The following is a 24,022-nucleotide window of genomic DNA, read 5'->3' as shown; positions in this document are numbered from 1 at the left end:
GGGTCCTAATGAGCAATTTGAAAAACACCGCCTTGCAGCCCTGGGTGACTCTGGTCTAGGAGTCAGGGGTCGAGTTGGGGTGGGTGGGCCAGGGGAAACCAGTGAAGAATTTCTGTGGGGACAGAAGAGTCCTCCCATGGCAGGTTCATTCTCCTCCACTGAGTCAGTCTGTCTGGAGGACTCCCCAGGGCTCCAACGTGATTCTCATGGATGCCTCCTGGCCCCTAGTTCTGCAGGGCAACCTGGGGAGAGGATGTGGTCCCCTCCCCCCACCCCCGGCATGAGCTGTGAGCTCTCCTGTATCTTTAACTATCCAGTCGGCTTAAGTACACACATAAAGCCATGTCTCTCAAGGCCAATGCTGATGACCAAGGACAGGACAGGTCTAAATTCATGATGAGGAAGGAACTCTTTTCTCAACTGTTTCCTCATTAGCAGCCTGCCTTCCTTTTCCTTGGCGTCTGTAGGTCATGTGATTGTGCTGGGTTAACGTTTCACTTCTTTCTGACTCTTCTGTGGGGCTGTAGCGTCCATCAGTGACCCCTCCCTTAGTGTGTGTCACCCAGAGGGTCCCACAGTCAGCCCTTCCACCCGAGACTTAGGGAAATCCCATCCAGGGCCTTTGTTCTCCCCATCTTCAGGGAAGGCAGGCAGAGAAAACGTTTGAAAGGTGCTTGGCACAGGGCTTGGCACACAGATGTCGCTCAGTTGATGCTAGCCGGGAGCACCCGGATATGTTTCCAAGTGGACAGTTCAAGTGAGGTTGCAGATGGAATTTTCCATGTTGCTTCTGTAGGTCATGGGAAGTTGACAGGGGAGAGGAAGTGAACACTTAGATAGCATCTCATATCCCCTCAAAACTGATCAAGGAGACACTCATTATTATCATTTTACTGCCAAGGGGGCGAAGGCCTTAGAGAGGTTACAAGCCCTACGTAAGGTCACCGAGGAGTACCTGTTATTCAAATGACTAAAAAGCCGTGTAGTTAACCCTTGCTGGAGCCGCAGCAACATGGCCCACAGGGCAGTCCTGGGCCACCTTGAGAAGCTAACTGGGCCCCTCCCAGGACACCTCCCCCACTGCGCCGCCTTTCCTCCCCTCTGTGGGAGTGCCATCTCTGCGTTCCCTGAGAAGACCGTTTCTGTCCTCTTGTGATGAGGTGAACTTCCAGGAAAAGAAAAGGACCCATTCATTCGGTACCCAAGTACTGGGCACCTTGCTATGTACGAGGGTTCCTAACGTGAGTAAGGCCCGGTGTCTGCCCCCTGCAGCTCACAGTCTAGCTGAGGGGCCAGATGTAGAAGCACACGGTTGTCCTGCTGTTCAATATATGTGGTCACATCTGGCAACCATCTCTGTCTGGGGAGGCTTATCAGAGGAGAGACACCTGAGCAACGCATTGAAGAATCAGTAGGAGTTCACTAGATCAGATCATCAGAGTGGGGCACAGAGGAGAGGGGAGGGGAAGTGAACCTACATTTAATGAGCATGCAGTGTGCCAGACACCTCTCTCATTCCATTTGGTTGAATTTTCACAACCACTCCATAGGGAGGTATTATGACCTTACAGATAAGGAAACAGAAGCTGAGATGTTCAATGAATTTCCTAAGAGGTTCTTCAAATGTGGTCCACGGACCCCTGGGGGAAATCCCAAGACTCTTTGAGCAGGTCAGAAGGTTAAAACCATTCCACAGTAACGCTGAGATGCTCTTTGCCATTTTCACTGTGTCAACATGTGCACTGATGGTACAACAGCAACGGAACGTGAAATTGCTGGTGCCTTAATACTGATGAGGGCCTTGGCACCAAATTGTGCTAGTCATTTTATTTTTCACCGTCATGTACTCACAGTTTGGGGGAAAAAAAGCCAGTTTTATTGAAGAATGTCCTTGATAAAGCAGTGCATTGATTGGGTACACGTGTTTGTAATATTTTGTGTGTTGAGACGGGAAATGTGCACGGAGCGCTTCTGCACACTGAAAAATCATGATTATTGCAAGAAAAAGCACGTGCGTGACTGCTTGAGGGGCGTGGGTCATGCTGAACTAGCCATTTTTTTTTTTAGTGGAATACTGTTTTTACTTGAAAGAATGACAAACGGTGATTATTCAGATTTGGGCATTTGACAGACATTTTCTTGAAAATGAGTGAGTGGGCCTGCCGCTTTAAACTGACACATCATTTGTTGCCCAACATGAGATCTGAGCTTTCAAATTTCCAGAACATTTCATCACTCCCAAAAGAAACTTCCATTAAACATTCCCTCACCGTTTGCATCTCCCCTGGGAACTATTAATCTGTTTTCCATCTCTGTGGATTTGCCTCTTCTGGACAGGTCACATGAATGGAATCGTACAGTATGTGGAGAGAATTTTTTGAAAGAAAAATGGAATATTTTCTACGAAGATCCTTCATTCTTAGAATCAGAAAATGTACAACTTTATTTAGAAATTTAAATACTTTATTTCGAAAATCAGGAATAACAATTAACAAGCTCATTAAGAAGAATCAGGCTGGGTGTTTTCCCTTAAACCGTCCTCCAACGGGGCTGCTGTTTCTCTATCCCAGAGCTGAGAGAGAGGTCGTGTGGGCAGACTATGCTTTCATCGCAGACCAGTGGGGCTCTCAGGGGCTCGTGGGTTTTGTGAGGGTTCCTTTGGCGGGCGCTGCAGGGCAGACCTCAGAAGCTGGCCTGCACTCGCGGGGGAAGGCACAGGGTGGGGTGCGCCTCTCCAGTCTCCCTTTGTGTCTCTCGTAGGGGTGAAGAAGAGAACCAAAGTCATCAAGAACAATGTGAACCCCGTGTGGAATGAGGTATGTGAGCTCTCCCACCCTCCCTCCTGTCCCCTCTCTGTGCCGCTGTCTCTGCAGGGACAAGTCAGGGGGCTCAGCAGAGGTGACCTTCTTAGTGGTGCTGTCATGGAGAGGAGGGGTTCTCTGGTCCAGTGTGCCAGTGAAATCCTCCTGGCCCCAGGGACCTGGGAGGTGGGTTGGTGGCCTGGCCTGCCATCTCCCCTGTGATGTGAGTGCGGCCTGGACAGGAGTGAGATGCCTTTTGTCTCTGCTGCCTCCAGCTCTGGCCAGCCAGGTGTAGGGTGTTGAGGGCTCTCTTGTCTGCTTGGTCTCCCATCCAGAGACTGTTCTCTGGGCCCAGAGCCACCTCCTCCTGACAGTCCTCCCTGATTCACCAGGTCCTCCTCTGGCTCCTGCTGGCCTCAGCCCCCTCCAACAGCTTTCTGCATGTGGTTCTCCTGGATGCCTTGTGTGGGTGGGGTCAGGTTGCAGGGGGGGTCCTCTGGATACCAAAATGGCACTTAGTCATACTGTCACCAGGGGCCTGGCTTCTCCATGAGCGCTTGGATCTTGGTCCCTGAGGGCCCTGCATGGTCACCTGGTGTTTTCCCCAGCTGGGCTGCTGGTAACTGATGGGTAGAATTGGGTTGGGGGTGGTGTCACAGGAGTCTGACCTCTTCTGCTGCTGCCTTCAGCTCTCACTGTCACTTCAGAAGCTCTGGAACACTGCTGGTTATTCATTCATTCATTCACTTACTCATCCCTCCCTCCCCTGGCAGTGGTTGTGGATGCCTGTTTAGTGCCCGAGGGGCGCCCGAGTGAACCAGAAACAGCCTCTTCTCTTCTAGAGGTCCACAGGTTAAGACAGCTTGTCTCCTTTCCTTCCAGGGCTTCGAATGGGACCTCAAGGGCATCCCCCTGGACCAGGGCTCTGAGCTGCAGGTGGTGGTCAAAGACCATGAGACGATGGGGAGGAACAGGTGAGGCTGGACAGGGGGGCTCTGTGGCCTGCGGGTCTGGGTAGGGTCCTGGTGGATGTGGACTCCAGAATCTGAGCTCTGGCCCCGTGGTGGATTTAGGGGAGAGGCTGCAGCAGTGGGTGAATCTGAGAGCTTCCCAGGGGGCAGGGAAGGAAGATGGGCCAGAAGCAGAATCAGGCTGTCTGTGCACGTGTTTGCAGAGACAGCTGGGGCCCCGGGGAGCAGGGGAGGGAAGGCGCTCTGCGTCCTGCTGCAGCCCAGAGGCGCCTGGCACGGCCCTCTCTCCCCGCCCGTGGTGCAGACTGGGGAGGGCACGCTGCAGGAGGCAGGCCGGGCCGGGCCGCAGCTCTCGGGGAGCACTCGACGGAGGCGTCATGGAAGAGGTGGGACTTCAGGTGAGAGTCGTGGTTGAGAAGTCGGAGCAGTAATGTCGGTTCACACCGCTGCCCGCCGTCCTGTGGCAGTGCTTTCTGGTGTTATTTCATGCACACAGAGGGAGGGTTCCCAGGCAGGGGGAATAGCAAGAACACAGTTCAGAGGTTCGTGGTGGCGAGAGCAGGCTCTCTACGCAGGTGATGGGTCCTTCCTCTTGTGCTGGGCTCCTGGCCTTGTGTGTGCTGGTGCTAGGAGTGTGCGGCAGGGGTGGGAGGGGGAGGGGTGGGCAGGGCCCGCAGAGCTTGCAGATTGATGGGCCTGTTGGCTGTGGGGTGGCCTGAGAGACACGGCCTGTGAGGGTGCTCGGTGACAAGCGCTGAATGTCAGGGGAGGGGTTCAGCAATCCCTGATGGGGTGCAGCCGTGTGAGGTACCTGAAGGGGGGGGTTCACGCCCTGGTGCCATTTGCTGAGATCTGGCCCTGAGACTCAGGCATGGGCCTGCTGTTTGGTGATCTGCTGACAGGGGAGCCTTTGTTTGGGACCTGGGTCAGCTAGTGTCTGAGGCCTGGCTGTGTTACCCTGGGGTGGGGGAGGAGGAGAGGGAAGGAGGGAGGACTCTGAGAAGGCCGATAAGGGTCTCAGGCTGCAGAACATCTGGACAATTTGAAATCTTAAAAATCTTGGAATCAAAACCCAGCTGCCATGGTCTCCCTGTGGCTCTGGTGGCCGTGGGTACTGGCTGTGGTATGTGTGGGGAGGATGGGGGCGCTTCCACTGGGCCGTCCTGAGGTGGGGCTGCAAGGTGTAGGGGCCCAGGGCATCTTGGGCCCATCTTTGCCATCCTGGACCTGAGCAGCCTCCATGTACACAGGGCCAGGGGCTGGAATTGATTCACACAAAGCTACCCCAACACAGATGTTTTGTGGGAAAAAGGCAGCTTCTGTCAAGCATGAATGGTGGGCCTGCAGGTGAGGGAGCAGCCATGCTGGGCACTGGGTGGTCCTGGAGGGCTTCTTGGGGGAGGGCCACACAGACTGACTCAGAGAAGAGGAAGGGAGGCCCTTTCAGTGTTCCGGCATGGAGGGCAGCCGGGCTAGGGCCTCACAGGTGGGACTCAGTCATACGACCTGTGCAGCCCAGTGGGAAGGGAGCAGCGGGGCCAGATGGGGCAGGGGCCCCCTGCCACCAGGCTGAGGATAATAATAGCAAGCCCACAACAGCTGATGTTTACCAAGAGCTTAGCCAGATGTCTGACCCTGTGCTGAGTCTTTATGTAAAAGATCTTTTTTCATTAGTTAGGTGCTGCTGTTAGCATTGTCATTATTACAGAGGGAAACTGAGGCTCCAGGAGACTGGGTAATTCCCTCGAAGCCTAGTGATGGCAGAGCGATGGTTGATGGGCAGGTCTGCAATGTGATGAGAATCACCGCGCCCCTGCCCCTCTCAGAGACTCCGGGAAGCCCCAGGGGGGTGCTGGGCCCTTCTGAAGAGTTCAGTTCCCCGATGATGCTGGAGTTGAGAAAGCTTAGTGGGGCAGAGGCACGCAGAGGAAATGCAGGTTTCATTTTCATGATCACATTCAGCATTTTTCAGGCCCTGTGGGGAAATTTCTAAGACCATGAGGGCACCAGGGGACAAAACATGGTTTTGATCAATTCAAAGGTCAGGCTAGCCCTCAGGGTGACACTAGGCCAGTGCCACCTGCGGGCTAGCCTGGCCTTGTGGGTCAGAGGTCACAGCAGGGGCTGGCTGCATTGCACCTCGCGGCCCTCTTGTTGGCCCCCATGGGCGTCCTCTGGCTCCAGGGGGGAAGCCAGCTCCCTGAAGACCCATTCCCCACATGACCACTTCCCTGCAGGGCCAGTGTGCTAGAAGTCAGTTCCTTAGACGTCAGTTTGCAGAACAGCTCGTTCACAAAGCTTTCTAACTTACCAGAAACTTCTTTCTGATAACTACTTGAATCCTGTAATGTTTGAGTTTTCAAACATTTACCTCAATTTTGCATTTCTAGCAATTATATTAAGCTTTTCATTTGCATTTAAACTTACATTCATAAATATCTGGAGAATTTCAGAAGTTACCCAAACCACACTGTCGTGTGTGGGAATAATAGAATTTTAGCCTCATTATCGGAGCCAGTGGGTGTGTAGGCTTGAGACAGGTTTGCTTGGATGGGAGGTGCATGAGGGTAAAAACTTGGTGGAGCAGAGGGAGGGAGGCTGGTACCTGCAAGGTGCTTCTGTAAGGCTCCCATGGTCAGACTGCACAGTACCTCACCGTGCACGTGAAATGGGAGAAAAGAATCCGATATTAAAATGATTAAAAATTCTAAAGCTGGTGGGGAGGGGACAGCTCAAGTGGGAGAGCGCATGCTTAGCATACACAAGGTCCTAGATTCAATCTCCAGTACCCCCATTAAAAAAATAATTAAATAAATAAACCTAGTTACCTCCCCCCAAAACCAACAAACAAACAGCTAAAAAAAAAATTAATAAAATTAAGATTAAAAAAAAAAGAGCCTGTGCTTAACACTGGAATTTGACACAACACTGTAAAATGATTATGAATCAATAAAAATGTAAAAAAAAAAAATCAAAAAGCACAAAAAAAAAAAAAAAGAGCCAATGACCTGGCATTAAAAAAAAATTCTAAAGCTGTAAAAGTAAGAAATATTTCCAGGAAGTGACAAGAGCAACCATGTGACATTTTATATTTTGCAAGAGAAAAGGGAAAAATTTCAATGAATTCAGTGTAAAGAACATTTTAATTTTTTCAGCTTATATAAAGTTCTATATATATTGTTTTTAGTTGAAGTATAGTCAGTTTACCATGTGTCAATTTATGGTGTACAGCATAAAGTTTCAGTCATGCTTATAAATACATATATTCCTTTTCATACTCTTTTTCATTATAGGTTACTACAGGATATTGAATATAATTCCCTGTGCTATACAGAAGAAATTGTTGTTTACCTACTTTATTTATAGCAGTTATTACCTGCAAACCTCGAACTCCCCATTTATCCCTTCCCACCCCCTTTCCTCCCTGGTAACCATAAGTTTGTTTTCTATGCCTGTGAGTTTGTCTCTGTTTTGTAAATAAGTTCATTTGTGTCTTTTTTTTTTAAAATTCTGCATGTAAGTGATCTCATATGGTATTTTTCTTTCTCATATGGTATTTTTCTAATGAACATTTTAAATTGAACAACTGTTCACTGCCCTCAAGTTGTCACTGACTAGTCAGGAAGCAACAGGAAAATAATAGTCCTGACAGAGACCGTTGTCATCTGACTGCCTTCTGTTTAAGTGAGCTCCATGGGGTCAGGATGCAGTGGCCCCCTTCATGTCTAACCTCACCAAGGGTCCCCCTGGATCTTCTTCCAAGGGAGGTGCGGCACCACACACCACAGGCATTGCCTCCTGCAGTCTCCCTCCGTCTCCCCACTCCCTCTTCTGAACCTCCATCCCCTACCTCTGTTTGTTTTGAGAGTTCCCCTCAGTGCCTTGCTCACTCCTTACAGCCTCTCACTCTGCATCTCTGTCTCCACAAGTTTCCGGCTCTGCCTCTTTTCCTTGCTGGCCCCTCTCCTTTTTTCTTTCTCTCCTCCGACTCTCCCCCACTTCCATTCTCTTCTCTTTCCCCATGGTTTCTGGGGGATTTGACGTTTCTGTGTTTCCTTGATGACCGTTGGCAGTCTCAGGTGACCTCGTTATGCCAGACTGGTCTGCTGACCTGAAGTAGGATCTCGGGAATCTCTCAGGAGGGGAACCCTAGGCTGGGAACGGCACCTCACCCACCCTGAGCCAACTGCAGGGGTGGATCAACTCTGTGTCGATAAAATCAGATGCACATAAAAGGAAACTGCTCCTCCAGATGGGAGACAGGCATGCAAACCCAGCTGGACTGGGTCCTGGACTCGTGTCCCAGGCTGAGCTGAACAACTTCCTGTTTGCTCTGGGCTTCTCAGAAGGACGCTGGAGGGGATCTCACCCTGATCCCTGACCAGCTGTTTGACCCCAGGGATGTTCGGCCCAGAAGTTCCTAATCCAGGCTACGCAATGGCATCACTCGTGGCTTTTACACACTCCAGTGCCTGGCCCCGCCCACAGATTCTAATGTAATTGGCTGGGGGCGGGGCCTTGCATCATTACAAACTCCCAGGTGTCAGGTATTCTACTATATAGCCTGGAGTGCAAACCCATCATCTCCACTCCAGACCGGTGCTGCCGGATAGAACTTTCTGAGGGATGGAATCGTTCTGTGTTGGCTAGTGTAAATGAGGAACTGAATCTTAAATTTAATTTTAATTAATTTAAATTTAAATAGCTAAGGTGGGTGTTTAGTGGCTGCTTACTGTGTTGGACAGCGCAGCTGTAGATTTTTAGAAGAGTCCAACCCTGGGTGCATATTAGAATGACCTAGGAGCTTTGCAATAGATTAGTATCTGGGCTCCACAGCAAACTGATTAAAGGGGAAACTGGAGTCAGGTGCAGGTATCAGAACTTCTTGAAACTATTCAGGGGAGGCCAGTGTGTGTGCACCATGGCTGAGCATCCACTGCGTTGTAGTGATGCTGGCACTTCTGCAAGGAATTGATCTCAAATTTTTCACAGATGAACAAAGAAATATAATTCTTGCGATAGTTTATGTATGTAGTTGTTGGTAGAAATGATTACCATACATTAATCATGAGCAAAACCGCACATGGTAAAATTGTTAAGGAAATTAAAAACTGACGGAAGAATCCTGTTGGTAACTGTAAACATTCACTTGGAAAAATTACACTTAATAGGAATAGTTCCACAAAAGAAAGCTTGAGAATGGAAGGGAGCTATATTTGATAAAGCTTGATATGAACCAAAAAATTAAAAAAAAATCTTTGCACCAAATGTATGTTGGGAAGTTTAAACAGAAAATAATTGTTACCACACAACATTGTAAATCAACTATCAGTTGGAAAAAAAAGGAAAATAATTATTACCAGTGACAATAATTTCAGTGTAATAAAAATGAAAACCAAAAAAAGGGAAGTGTTTAACTGCAGTGTATAGCAAATATATTAACAAATTAAATGGGCTTAATTTAAACTGTTCTGGAAAATGCCTTTCCAGTGGAAATGATTTGATGTAGGTGTATTTTTTATTTAAATGCTTGGTAAATATAAACGTGGAAGCAAAAGTCTCCATGGGGTCAAAACATCCCCCTGTCAAAACACCAGGGCCAAAATGACGCTCACTCTGACTATGGTAACTCACTGGCCCCAGGTGTTGGTAACAGCATTTTCTTTGAAATAGCGTGGTCTTTCAGCGACCTGGTGACTCTGTCAAGTGGGGCATTGAGGGCTCTCTCCACCACACACAGAGCCTTGCCTGCCTTCCCTTCCCCACCACTGACCAGGGCCCAGGAGGGACCTTGGGCACCTGCCTGAACACCGCTCCAGCTGCTTGGAGTCCCGCTGACCCAGCCCTTTCCCACCAAAGGCTGCTCGCAGCCGGCTCTTGTTTGACAAAAAGACTCATTGGCACTGAAGTGTTGTTGGCAGCTTGTGGCTTAATGTTTTACTCCCTAGGAGGAACGTGGGGGATGCTGTGTTATTCTCCAGACTCTGCTTAGACCAAGAAGGGCAGTGCTAATGGTGCACACTCAGGCACCAGGGTGGGCTGTGAGGAGCCATTTTGGGAATGGTGGGTCTTCTTGACATAGGTGACTATCCCCTGTAGACCTGTCGCTGAGCCTCCTGGAGCAGGTCTTGGTGCCCTGGGGTGGAGATGGGAGTGTCCTTGTACCTCCTGGGACAACGGACTTAGTCTATGAGGGAATGTGGAAGTTTCCAAGAAGAAGCTGAACATGAGTCTCTCATGTACAAGAATGCATAGAAGATGGCAGAGGTGCCTGGGGTAGCAGGTCTGGCCAGCTGGTGCCTGTCAGCCACATCCGGAGTGCGTTGATGTGGTCGAGGGGTTCCATCCTGGCAGAAGCAGGTGGTCTTGGTCCCCCGGGCTGTCTGCCTAGCTGAGCAGGGCAGCAGTGGTGGCTGGCATGATTGTGAGGGTCAAAGGCTTCTCTCAGGGACTCCACTCTTAGCAGTGAGCCTCATACTGGCACTGCCTGTGACCTGGACCTCTCTGAACCTCTGTTTCCTCTTCAGAACAATGCCAATAGCAGTACTTACAATGCAAAGTTGTGCCTTTTAGATGAGATAATGCATGGGTGTCAAATGCTTATGCCGTCCTTAGCACATTGAAGGCGTCCAGTATGTGGGGGCTGGTGGTGGCAGCAGGATCCACAGAGATGCACATACAGAGATCACACCATCGTGTGACTATTACGGTGTGCGCACGCCCCCTGTGGACACAGGCTGCACTTGAATGTGCACCGACGTATTGCATAGGTATGTGCATGCATCCTTTTATTTAAAAAAGACCAAAGAAAGAACCAGCCTGCTGGTGGCTGTCGCTGCTGTACCTCCTCGTCCTCCCACGTCACTGCTACCGCCATGCCTGGAGGTCTCCCAAGTTTGAGGCCAATACTACCATGGGCCGCATCCGTTCCACGACTATCTGGGAGACTCATGGGGCATTCTTTTCTCCCACCCTTGGGACTTTACCCCAGTGTGTACCACGGAGCTTGGCAGAGCAGCAAAGCCGGCACCAGAATTTGCCAAGAGGAACGTGAAGATGATTGCCCTTTCAATAGAAGTGTGGAAGACCAAGGATATCAATGCTTACAATGGTAATGAGCCCACGGAAACGTTACCGTCTCCCATCATTGATGATAAGAATCGGGACCTTGCTATCCAGTTGGGCATGCTGGACCCAGCAGAGAAGGATGAGAAGGGCATATCTGTGACCGCTCAGGTGGTATTTATTTTTGGACCTGATAAGAAGCTGAAACTGTCCATCCTCTACCCAGCTACCACTGGCAGGAACTCTGATAAGATTCTCAGAGTTATTATCTCTCTCCAGCTGACCAGCAGAAAAGAGGGTTGCCACCTGGTTGACTGGAAGAATGGAGACAGCGTGATGGTTCTTCCAACCATCCCTGAAGAGGAAGCCAAAAAGCTTTTCCCTAAAGGAGTCTTCACCAAAGAGCTCCCATCTGGCAAGAAATACCTCCGCTGCACCCTCCAGCCCTAGGCTCTCCGAGAAGCTGGTGCTGGAGCCGCTCGCTTAGCACAGTGAGCCAGAGGATGCCAGCCATCCGTCCGTCATGTTTTCCTGCAGCAGTTCCATAGCAACATCCTGGTGTGATCACAGCCAAGGTCTTTAGGTTGCTATACAACTGGCTTATTAAATGAAAATGGCACTAAAAATTCCTTGGGATTCTTTGCTTGGTGTCTTCAGCAGCATTCTGTTCTGTTCGTGTATCTTAGTACTGTCTGCTGACTGTCTTTGAAATTTGTGACTCATCTTGTTGGAGCTCTGCGGGGTTTCTGACCAACAAAGGTAGGGTCAGTTTATGGTTGAAAAAGCCTGCTTTGCTCCATCATAGAATGACTGTCAGGTTTTTTTCTTTTTTTTCACTGTTCTAATCAGATCCTCTCTTCTGCTACCCATTTTTGGGGAAGCAGTAGAACTTGGGGTTCAACATCCTCTGTACCTAAGTTCATAACCTGAGAATTTAGAGGAACCTCGATGTTCTTCTGTATTCTGTATTTTGATCACACCATGGGGGAAAACCTTTTCCATTTCTGTACTTTTCCAGTAGATAACTGAAGCGGGATGAGCATGGGGGAGAGGGATCTTTAAATATTTTGCTATCAGGAAAATTTTTCAATAAATTTCTATCGAAAGTGGGAGGCTACAGAGAAGGCTGTACTTGCCGGCCAGGGAGGTGAACCAGAAGTCCTGAGCAACACGACAGTGCCAGGTGCCTTTCAGAGTATATCTGATGTCAGTCCGCTCTCTGATAACACGCATGCGAAAGGGCACACCTTGGGAAGAGAAGAGGACGACTGAAAATGTTTTATCTTGGATCTGTTCTTCCACTGAATTCATCAATTCAAAATCAAGTTTCTGAATTGTGCTTTTTTAGGGATCAGCAAATAAATCCATTGTTAAAACTAAAAAAAAATTTAAAAAGACTAAAGAGAAAACCCCACCAGAGTATAAAATCTTAAGTATTTTTGTCAGCATTCGTGAGCTTCATTTTTAAAAGGTTATTAAGGATAAAGTGCAAGTTCCCCAGCCACTCCTTCCCTTCCCTCCAGTTCGCTGTTGACAGTTTGACACATCTTCCTCAGCCTTCCCTAAGCATATGCAAGCATCTGTTTACATACAAGTGTATATACATTTACTTACACAAAAATGGGGTCATGCCATATATATTGGTCCCCGTCTTGCCTTTTGTCATTTTATCGTGGACCATTTTCCCAGGTCGGCGAGTATTGATCAGCCCCATTCTAAGTGGTTGTGTGGTATCCCGCAGTGCGAGTGCCCTGCAGTTTATCCCAGTGTAGCCTTATTGACTGAGAGGCAGTTTCTTTCCAGTTTCTTTCCTGCCCCTCCACTGAGCATCTTTATCCAAATGTTTTTATATCCTTATTCTATTTTTCCTTTAGGATAGGTCCTTAGAAATGGGATACCTGGATCAAAGTGAATGAGCGTAGAACATTTTCATTGATTCTGTCAAGTTACTTTTCCAAAATGTCCTGATTTATATCCACCAACAGTGTAAAAAAAGTCGGTTTTTAATTTTTGCTAATGCCATGGGAAAACAAAGGTATTTTATAATTTGTGTTCCCTTGACTACTTGTAAAGTTGAGCATCTTTCCGTGTGTTTATTGCCAACTTGTATTTCTTCTCTTGTCAGTTGCCTGTCTTTATATATTGAGTTGCTTGTCTTTTTCTTCCTAATTCATAGTAGTTTGTACATCTGGGATCTTGTTAGGAATACTGGCCCTCGGTCTGTTTTACATGTCCAGTGTATGTTCTCTCTGCTTGTCACCTGCCTGTGGCTTTGTCCTGGTGTCATTCCCGCACAGGAGTGGATGCTCACCTGGATGTGTGTGAGGGCACACAGACATTTAAAAAGACAGGGAGGCAGTCTGTTGTTGCTGGAAGTTGGGGAAAGCCTAAATTCAGCCTCTGGGCTTCAGCAACCTGGTTTGCAGGCCCCTCTCTCTGGAGTCCTTGGCAGGCTGTTCTGGGGCAGAAATATTCCCAGTGCACTGTCCCATTGTTCTTAGCATCCTCGGAAGTGTTGGCCATATCCTGATTTACCAAGGATTTTTCTGACTATAATTTCTCCTGGATTCTATCCAGGACATCCCTGAGTTTCAGAATAGTTTTTCTTTTGTCCTTCTCTGGACTGAAGTGGAGAACTATTTAGAGTTACCCTTGGGCAGCCCCTGGGGAATCAGATCCTGGCAGGAAGGCTGCCAGAGGCCAGGCGGGCTGGGGTGTGTGTGTGTGTGTGTGTGTGTGTGTCTGTGTGTGGAATGTCCGGTTGCCCCTCATTTCCTGCCCTTCATGGCCAGCAATGTGCAGCTGGAGGGGGCGCCGCTTATGATGTCTCCTCACTGCGATCCTTATACCTCCCCTGGGTGTGTGAGTGTGTGTGTGTGTGTGTGTGAGTGTGTGCGTATCCTGCCAGGACAGGGGCTCTCTGACTCTCCAGTCGTGCTGACTCACTAAATCTAATGAGTAAGGTGCAGCTGGGTCAGTGATGAATGGATTTGAGTTGTAATGTGTATGTTTCTAGTTGACAGGTCTTTTTCTTAGTACAAAAGATAAGGAATCTGCCGATACTAACTAATACTATATAAAATGGATAAACAAAAAGTTCATACAGTATAGCACAGGGAACTATGTTCAATATCTTGTAGTAACTTACAGTGAAAAAGAATATGAAAGTGAATTATGTATGTTCATGTATGACTGAAGCACTGTGCTGTACACCAGAAATTGACACAGCATTGTAAACTGACTATACTTCAATAAAGTATATACATAAATTCTAAAAAAATAATAAAAAATGATAAGGAATCAGAAACTGACATATGGAGACCCTTCTGGAACTTTTGGGGAAATAATTTCAAACTTATACAACAGTTTCAAAAATAGAACCAAGAACATCCATATACTCTACTCAGGTTCTCTTACTGATAACATTCTATTTTATTTGCTTTATAATATTCTCTCTCTCTCTCTCTCACTCACTCTCTCTTCTCTTCCGGCTCCCTCCCTTTTCTCTCTGCCCCATTTGAGGGTACTTTACACTCAGCATGGCCCTTTATCCCCAAACACTTCTGTGTGTATTTCCTAAGAGTAGGGATATATTTACGTAATCGCAGTACCATTATCGTCTTCAATAAATTTAACGTGGTTGCCATACTTTACTGTTTGTATTTGGACCCTATCAATTGACCAAATAAGATCTTCTATAGCCTTTTGTTCTCTCTTTCCCCGAGTACAGGATCCCTGGTCTAGACTCCCATATTGAATTTTGTCATCGTGTTTCCATTGCCTCCTTTAATTTGGGACATTTCCATAGCCTTTGTCTTTTACGATAATTTACGTGTTTGAAGAATGCACCACTCTAATTTTTAAAAATTGAAGTATAGTTGATTTACTGTGTTAGTTTCAGGTGTACAGCAAAGTGATTCAATTTATATCTATCTATCTATCTATCTATCTATCTATCTATCTATCAATCTATTTGTTTTCCGGTTCTTTTCCATTATAGGTTATTACAAGACACTGAACATAGTTCCCTGTGCTATACAGTAGGCCCTTGTTGGTTATCTATTTTATACATGTTAATCCCAAGCTCCTAATTTATCACCCCTTTTCCTTTCCCCTTTGGTAACTGTAAGTTTGTTTTCTATGTCTGTGAGTCTCTGTTTTGTAAATAAGTTCATTTGTATCACTTTTGGATGCCACATGTAAGTGATATCATATGATATTTGTCTTTCTCTGTCTGACTTACAATAATACAATACCCCGATTTTTTAAAAAAATTGAATGTTCCTCCTTTGGAGTTCATCGGACATTTTTCTCACAGTTAGATTCATGATCAGATTCGGTTACTGACTCCTGGCTGGAATCCTCAGAGGTGTGCGGTGTTTATCTCAGACCTGGAGGCACACCATGTCCCTCGCCGGTGATGTGCATTTCAGTCACCTGTCAAGGTGTTGTCTGAGTTTTCCATTGTATCTTTACTGTTCATTTCCCCACCTTGAAGTCTGTTCAGAGACCCTTTTAGACCCTGCAAACATCCTGCTCCTCATCAAAATATCCCCCAAGATTTAGCATCCACAGCTTGGCTGGCTCAGTCTTTACCATGATGGTTGCCGACTGGTCTTCCACGGTGGGCGCCGCCTTCACATTTACCAGGCTGGGCTGTGTAAGCCTTTCCTGGGGGAGGCGCTAGTGGTGATGCTTGTCTAACCCCACTGCTGTCACGTATCCATGCGACTATGTGCCCGGCACTGGTCGCCGGCCACCCTTGTTCTCACTGGCGCCTCACCCCTCCGCAGATATGTCACCCAGAGTTGAAAGGCCTGTGGATTCCCCAGGCTAGGAGTCTCATCTCTTCTGTCCTTCAGGAAGAGGCCGATTCTGGGCCTGGATTATTCTGTTAGAAAATCCTTCCTTCTACTTAGCCCCAGGCTCTCTACTTGAGATTCTGAGGGTCTCATCATCATCAGGAATGACCCAAACTAAATCTAATTTCTTACATACGACAGTGCTTCAAGTCATGATTTGGCGCTCACAGTGATTTGACGGGATAGTGTGTGCAGAGGACGGGAAGACGTGAGTGGGGTGACATTTAGCAAGCACCTTCCATGCCCCCGGCACAGCCAGGGGTGGTAGGTATGTGAACTCGGATTCTACAAGAACCTTCTGAAGTTCTTTCGCTATTCCCTTGAAGCCCCACCGGGGTAAGAGTGGTTGTCCATTTTGTGCATCCACATCCAGTATTACCAGTTCCTTCCACAGTGCCTGAGCCATGTAGGTACTCAGTAAATATTTGTCAAATGAACAGATGATTTTTACAGGTGAAGAAACAAGCTCAGAAAGGTTTTGGAACTTGTCTGTCTTAAAACTGTCACGTGGCAGGGCTGGGTCTCCCGCCAGGGTAGGATGACTTGAAAGTTCTTACTCTCCATCACTCAATGATAAATATTTATTTTTGGAAGTTGGTTGCGAGGAAGAAGTGTTTCCAAGTGTTGCTCTAGAGTGAAAGGCACGGTTTAAAAATGTTGAGAGTTGCAGACACAGAAAACAAACTCTGGTTACAAAAGGGGAAAGGGTGGGGAGGGATTAATTAGGAGTTGAGGATTAACAGACATACATTACTATATATAAAATAGATAAGCAACAAGGACCTACTGTACAGCACAGGGAGCTATATTCAATTTCTTATAATAACATGTAATGGAAAAGAATCTGAAAAAAAAAAGACATATACATATGTATACGTATAACTGAAACTAACATCGTAAATCAACTACGCTTCAAAAAAAAATTGGGGAGTGACCCAACACGTGAAGACAGTGGTTGGTGTGTGTGACACCCTAGAGTCCGCCACGTGGGGTGTCCCGTGAACCAAATGGAGCAGCGCTGCGTGTCCTGCCAGCCTTCCTGGGCCATTTCCTTCAGGGTATTTGGAGAAGGGGCCTGTCCTAGAATTCACTTCTTGGCCAGTGTCAGTGTCAGTGTCAGTGAGGTGCACCCACTTCTCCCATCTCACTGCTCCCTAACACGGCTCTGAGCACCTGGGAACACTGTCTTCTCTGGCTGCAGCACCTGGGTGCTGAACCCCTTCATCTTTGGCTCACAGCATCACCGCATAGAGGAAGGCCTGGGCTAACTGGTGGCGGATCTGCTGCCCCCTGCAGGTGTGGACACCACTTCTAGTGGAAGAGCCTCTCTCTTAGGGCTGTGGCTTCACCAAAGGCTGGTTTCCCCCTGGGGTCTCAGCCAGCTGCCATGTCACCAGATCTGTCCCCTACACTGAACCCCCCTTTCCCTCCCTTTCCTCAGGGCCCAGACTTCAAAGCTACCCTCTGAAAGCTTCAAATGCATAGTGTAGACTACTAGGCCTCCCCACCTCTTCACAGAAGAGTGTAGTACATCTACAAAGTACAGCTGCTGAGCTCTTTACAAAGGCCCTTCACCCCTGATCTCCCCCACAGAGAAGGAGCAGGCTTGTGTTTTAAAATGTAGGTTTTATTATTATTTAGGTATGGTGAAGCCAACAAGTCAGGAGACGATTACCACTGAAAGGATAGTTTGTTATAGTTCCCAAGAGGAGGGGGCATGCCGCACCAGCAGGGCCACATGGGGAAGCACCAGGGTCAGTCAGGAGGCTGGTGGAGTGAGGGGAAAGCACTGGCAAGAGCCTTTATTGGGTTCCTTTGGAAAAGAATGGGCAAGGCAAGGTAGGCAGGTTTAGGACTGGCTGGTTTGAATACTTACAGCAGGCTCTGGTGGGTAGGGCTCTCTGGAGTTGCGTGGTTCCTGGCCCTGGAGTGTTCAGGGCAGGGGAATGCTGGCTGAGTGTGAACGCTCCTGAGAGGAGATGGTGGGGTGTGGGCTGTGGACTTGTTGGTCTGCATCTGAAAGGTGCAGTTGTAGGCGAGTCCTTTACTATTTCTAGGAATTGGCTAGCCCTGGGAGGGGCAGTCCCTCCAGAGTCAGCAAGCATCAAATGTCCCAAATGTCAAAGCATCAAAGTGCAAAAAATGAAAGGCATGATTAATACAGCTTGGAATTAGATTTTTCAAAAAAAGGTTGGACGGGATCAAATTTATAGCCTGGGCTCCCTTTTCCATGAATAAAGCAAACCAAGGATCTTTCTGTTTCTTTCATGATGTGCTCGTGGGGCTCTGAGCTGTGCCAGCTGTCCTGGGATAGGGTGTAAAGCAAGGTCTTTGGAGTCTGGCTCTGCATGTTATTTGTGTGAAATCAGACAAGCCAAAGGCCTTTCTGAGTCCCAATTTCCAAATCTGTAAGGGGGACTAAACTAATATCAGTACCTACCTCCCAGGTCTAGTGTCAGTTTAACCGTAGTGGTATATATACATGCAGACGATGTGGCACTGAATCTAATATACACTCAGTTAGGAGGTGGGTAGCTCTTAGGAGAATGTAAATTCCAAGAGGGCAGGGTCTGTGTTTTGTCTGACATGCTAAATAAGTATTTATTGAATGAATAAATTCTAAGATTAAAAAAAAAAGTCTTGATGCTTTGTTCTTAAATTTAATTTTTGAGTTAGTAAAACAATTTAAGGAATTATAAAACCAGAAACTATTTTTTCAAAATGCAGCAAAAATTCTGTGTCCCCTCTCTGCCCAGTTCTCATCCTTCTCCCAGAGGTAACCATGGTTCTTCCTTTTTTTTTTATATCACTTGTATAGTATTGCTTATTCACCAGTATAGAGTCTGACTGTCCTCTTTTTTTACATAATAGATAGCATATTTATTTTTTAAAACAGACTTTTTTGGATTGTGGTGAAATACACATAACAATTACCTTCTTAGTGATTTTTAAGTGTATATAATTTAGTCGTATTAAATACATTCACAATGAATAACCATCACCACCATCCATCCCCATTGCTCTTCTCATCTGTAAAACTGAAGCTCAAAACCTATTAAACAGTAACTCCCCATTGTCCCCTCTCCCCAGCCTCTGGCGACCACCATTACACTTTCTATCTACCTGACTCCTGTAAGTACTAGGCAGCATATTATACACACTTTTTTTGAACTGTTTTTTCACTTAACAATGTCTTTGAAGCTTTTCCATACATTATAAATCCACAGTGTACTTTCCATTCTTTTTATAGTTGTATAGTATTCCACTGTATGTATAAACTTACCCATCTTCTAGGATGGGCATTTGGGTTGCCTCCTGTGTTTTGTTCTTACAAACAGTGATGTAAAATGGCCCAATATTTTAAAATAAAATTGTTTAGATTTCTTTGTGCTTTGTTAAAATCAACTTACTTGACACCTTAATTCACACCCTCCCACTTAAGGCTCAGATCTGGAGGCCACCACTTCACATTTCCTATAGGACATAACCTACTAGATGATGAATTTGGAAACGAGCTCTTTTTCCGTGAGGAAAAATGTGTGCCCTGTCAACATGGAAGCTGCTTTGACCTTTCCTTTCCTCCCCCATGCTAATTCCTGACCTGGCTTTCTGTCTCTGGGGTGGCAGCAGCCCATATGGCCCCCACTTCTCATGCCCTCACATTCCAGTGGCTTTGGAACACAGCACAGCCAAGAGGGATGACCAGGTCTGGGGAGGCTGGGCAGCACATTTTTCTGTCAGTAGGCTGCAGGGGGTGGGGCCAAGGCCCACAGGGTTTCCTGCCAGCCCATCAGGCTCCACACACACTCAGAGCTGGCCCATGAGGCAGCCCGTGCCAGGCTGTCCTTGCCTCATTTGATCCCTATCATATCCTATCTGACACACTTGGCCACTGATTGGTATCCACCAAGCGTGCATGCAGCATCCCTGATGTACAGAAGGCCCCTGGGGCCTAGGGTCTGTCTCAGCCTTGATCTCAAGGTGGCGTGGCTCGCCTCAAGGGTCTGATCCCTTGAATAACGCGTCTTATCCAACTCTGCGAAATGAGTGAAGAGTGGCTATCACAGTTTCTGTCATCAAGCCCCCCTTCCCGTCCTCCTCTTCCCCCGGCCCCTCTTCCCCCGACTCAGGGGAGGCTCTGCCTAGGCTGGACTTACGAACTTGACCCCACAGCCTGCTCCTTAGGCTTAGGATCAGGCCTCCAGTCTTTCCTCCTAACAGAGTAGGGGCTTGAGAATTCGCCCAGCCCCTAGGAGGGGTGGACCCCAGGTCCTCTGCAGGGCTGGGAGGTGAGGGTATTTCATGGTCCAGAGAGACGCTTAAGGGAGGAAATAACAAGCAATCCTGCTGGCCGGGGACCCTCGGCAGCCCGGAGATGCCTGGGCTGGCAGAGGTGGGACTCGGCTTCCTGCCGCATTTCCTCCCATTGTTCCGCGCCCCACTTCCGGGAATTCTCCCGGGCGGGGGCGGGGCTGGAGGAGCGGGATACGGCCCGGGAGGCAGCGGAGGCGTGGCTTGGCGCTGTGCCGAGACCCTCTGCGCTGCGGCCGCAGCCATCGGGGCCCCGAGCCAGATCCCCCGCCGGCACACTAGCCATCAGCCCTTCCTGGCCTGCCGCCCCTCCGCTCCCCTGCCGACCCTGCCTCCCGCCGCCCCAGCTGAAGCCTCAGAGTTGCCAGGAATTGCCACTGGGAATCGGGGGACCTAGTTTGTCAACCGAAAAATGATGCAGGAGGCTGCAAGTAAGAAAAGAGTTCATTTGGGATCGTAAAGAATTGCAATTCGGGAGACACAAATTCAAGTAACCCCCGAAGAGTGTTCTGAGAAAGAAGGGCTTGTCAAGACAAAAAACCCAGGAGATTGTCAACAGTTGTCTGGTGAGAATTGTGATTGACGCTGAAAATATTTGTCTTTGAAGAATCACAAATTGTTTTAGGGTACGGGGGTCCCGTAAGTAGGCAGATTTCCATGAATTATTTTAGAGTAAGGGTCTGATAAATATCTTGAGTGTCTGGCAGGTGTTCTGGCTGACTTCATCAGATCAAGAGGTCAGATTCCATCCAGGCTGAGATGAGCCACTTCATTCATGGCCTCCCAGCTCCATTTTAGAGAGCTCTCTTAGTGATACCAACTCTCTTGATTTTCCTTTCACCGGTTCTAGGGCAGGGTCCACCATCTACCTGCTTAAGTGAGTCACTTTGCTCTGCTGCCCCAGTTTCTCAGTGTCACATTGTAACCCGGAGACTAGGTTTGTCTCTTGGTGGGTGTGGAGCCAAAAGACACAGAAAGTCAAAGACTGGGAGAAAGAAGGATTTATAAATTGCAGCAAGTGATGCAGGAAAACAGATGTGGGGCGTGAGGAGGACCAAGTCCCAGGTTGAGCCCCTGGGACGTGCCCCGCAGGTGTGGGTCCTTGGCTTCGTGCAGGAAAGAATTCAAGTGTGAGCCACAGTTGAGTAAAGGTAGATTTATTTAGAGAGATACATACTGCATAGAGGGTAAGGCAAGAGAAAGGCAAGGAAAGAGGTGTGGGAATTGGATGCGCAGGTTAAAGTAAAAGTAGGTACACACTCCATAGAGTGCAGGCCATCTCCAAAGAGGAGGGAGTGAAAAAGACCACTACGTGTGGTGGTGTCAGTTTTTATGAGCTCAGTAGCTCCACAGGCCTATAGGTGGGACCATTCCAGCTGCCCTGGGGAAGGGGTTGAGAGTCCCAGGAATTGGGCCATCACCCATTCTTTGACCTTTTGTGGTCATGGCCTTGGGGCTGTCATGGTGCCTGCCGCATGTTATTTGATCACGCTGTTACAATGAGCATATAATGAAGTTCAAGGTCTACTAGAAGTCAAACCTCTTAATCCTCAAGGCCAACTAGGAGGTGAATCTTCCACCATTTTGGTGAATCTTCCACCATTTTAGTGTTAAATTGCTGTCATTGCTTGAGTGGCCGTACCCTTCCCCCTTCCAGCCAGTCTCACAAGTAGGGAGAACACCAAGGAACTTTCCCAAAGCAAGGTGTTTCTAGAAGTACCAGGGATTGAACCTAGGACCTTGCGTATGCTAAGCAGGCACTCTACCACTGAGCTATATCCCTCCCTCCCACACTGGGGACATTTTAAGCTGTGGGTACATGCATATTCATGAACAGGGCTTGCGTGGTAGGCAAAGTCCAAGCTTTAGTTGATCTAAGTCAGGAGGGTCAGAAAAGGTCAACATCATCTTCCCTTAGATTCCAGTTGATCTGGTGGTTGAGGGCCTGAGGGGGGATTTAAATTATGCAGAACAGCTTGAGACAGTGCTTTAGGCTAGTCTTCACCATTGAAAGAGAACTGGCAGTCTTTACAACTGATTTGTTATCTTTGCTATTTTTACTTCTCTTGCTTGATAAGTTTGTCCTTTTGTTCTCTTAAGATCGTTATACTGAGACTTGTTCAAGGGCAAGCTGTTGTGGCTTAGGCCAAAATGGCTTCTCTTATGTCAAGCAAGCCATACCTGGTTCTCTTTCCCCAAGGGATTCCTCCAACCCCATCTGCTTACAGCATGGATTCAAGGATTCTCTATACCTACTGTCTGGTCTTTTTGCCATTGCCCGGGCCCCAAAGACAGTTCAGTCACACTGATCACAGTGGTCTTCTCCTCACTGACTCTGGGATGGAGACACTTCAGGAGACCTGGTTTAGGAAGCTATGGTACAAACATCCTCTCTTCTGCAAAGGAATATTAACACAAACCCGTACAAATTCTAGAAAATGAGATTCCTAGCATCATGAGGGGTTCTAGAACCCTGGAATGAATATCAGGAAACACCTCTCCCTTGAGCCCTGCTAAAAGACAAAATTCAATCAAATAAATTTGAAGATCCAATTGGTTTTATTTAGCAATTCATGAATCTGGCAGTGTCCCACTTAGCAATAGAATGGTGCTCCAAGGGGGTTGAAGCTTTTATAGGCAGGAGGGTGGGGCAAGAAGGTATTAACAAAAGAAAATAAAAGGTTATTTTTAAGCCAAGACTTCAACTTTTTTGGGTGGGGCAAGGACCCGCAAGGGTTTCTCGTGCAGATTGCTTCTTCCTCTGGGTGGGGTAGGGACGGGGTGGAGAGGGCCCATGTGACAGATTACCTTTGTGGTGCTTGACCAGAGCATTCCAGTCTGGCCTATGAAGATTACATTTCTGGGAAAGGTTGAGACTGCAGTTAGACCTGGTATTAAATCTAGATTTGATATCATGGGCTTTAGCATGAGTGACACCATTTTGGGCCCATGGTTTTCTTTTTAACAACCCTCTCTTTGAAAAATGTTAGAAAAATTGGTCTTGAGCACACATCAGGCTTATTGTCTTGCTAACAAAGGGACCTGCAAAGTGACCAAGAATCTGCTGGTTCCAAGACGGATGGAAATAGAGGAATTTCATTGCCAAGAAACTTACATATGCAGCTATGAAAGCGTTATTCCAGAAGTGGAATTGCTGGATCTCATGGTAATTCTGTTTAGTTTTTAAAGGAACCACCATGCTGTTTTCCATACCCGCTGCACCTTTATCCATTCCAACCAATGGTCTTCAACTTCTCAGCATCCTCGCCAACATTTGTTTCTTTTGTTTTTTAATAGTAGTAATGGATGTGAAGTGGTACCTCCTTGTGAGCAGCCGGTTTTAATAATCAGCTAATTAGGTCAAGATGGAAGTTTTACTTCATTAAGTCATAAAAACTCATATCCAAATCAGTTGTTACAGAGACTAGATAAAGACAGGTCCCAGATAATAGGTGTGCTATTTACCCATCAGGGGAAAAAAAAACTAAGAAGCTAATGATGAGGCAGAGAGGATATATCTCAGGGATATGCATGCTTAGCACTCACTAGGTCCTGGGTTCAATCCCCAGTCCCTCCGTAAAAATAATTAAATAAATAAATACGTAAACCTAATTACCTCCCCTCCCCCCAAGAAAATTAAAAAAAAAAAAAGAAGCAAATGATGAGAGTACATCTGTAGCTGGCCATTGTTCGTGTCCCCCCAGCAACATGCACGAAGCACGCTGAAGTCCCATGAGGGCACTGGGCGACAGTCCTAATTGTCACAGGCCACTCGCTGCCCTGGTTTCCTGCTGCCACTGCAGAATGCTCACTTCTTAGCTTAGGGACGTAGCCTTTTTCCCTGGCACTCTTTTAAAAGCCCTTTTTTTTTCTACACTGACTGGTAGAAGTTCTTTATGTGTTCTGGATACATGTTCTTAGTGGGACTTTTTTGGAGGGGCAGGTAATTAGGTTAATTAATTAATTAATTAATGGAGGTACTGGGGATTGAACCCAGGACCTCGTGCATGCT

The 24,022-nt window shown here is 47.4% G+C and overlaps 1 protein-coding gene and 1 pseudogene across 7 annotated transcripts in view; both read left to right on the top strand.

Moving 5' to 3' along the window:
* DYSF (dysferlin) overlaps positions 1–24,022 on the top strand; it is a 200,057-nt gene that overhangs the window by 19,413 nt on the left and 156,622 nt on the right. For all 7 annotated transcript variants that reach the window (XM_072937578.1, XM_072937574.1, XM_072937576.1 and 4 more), the window contains exons 2-3: positions 2,761–2,816; positions 3,684–3,775. In XM_072937578.1, the coding sequence (XP_072793679.1) occupies positions 2,761–2,816; positions 3,684–3,775 (148 nt within the window). The remainder of the gene's footprint in view (positions 1–2,760; positions 2,817–3,683; positions 3,776–24,022) is intronic.
* LOC102528937 (peroxiredoxin-6 pseudogene) lies at positions 4,150–11,351 on the top strand (annotated as a pseudogene).

The sequence above is a fragment of the Vicugna pacos genome, chromosome 15, assembly GCF_048564905.1.
Source record: "Vicugna pacos chromosome 15, VicPac4, whole genome shotgun sequence".
NCBI classification, from domain to species: domain Eukaryota; kingdom Metazoa; phylum Chordata; class Mammalia; order Artiodactyla; family Camelidae; genus Vicugna; species Vicugna pacos.
Note: the sequence above shows the minus strand (reverse complement) of the source record. Positions and strands in the feature narration are given on the sequence as shown.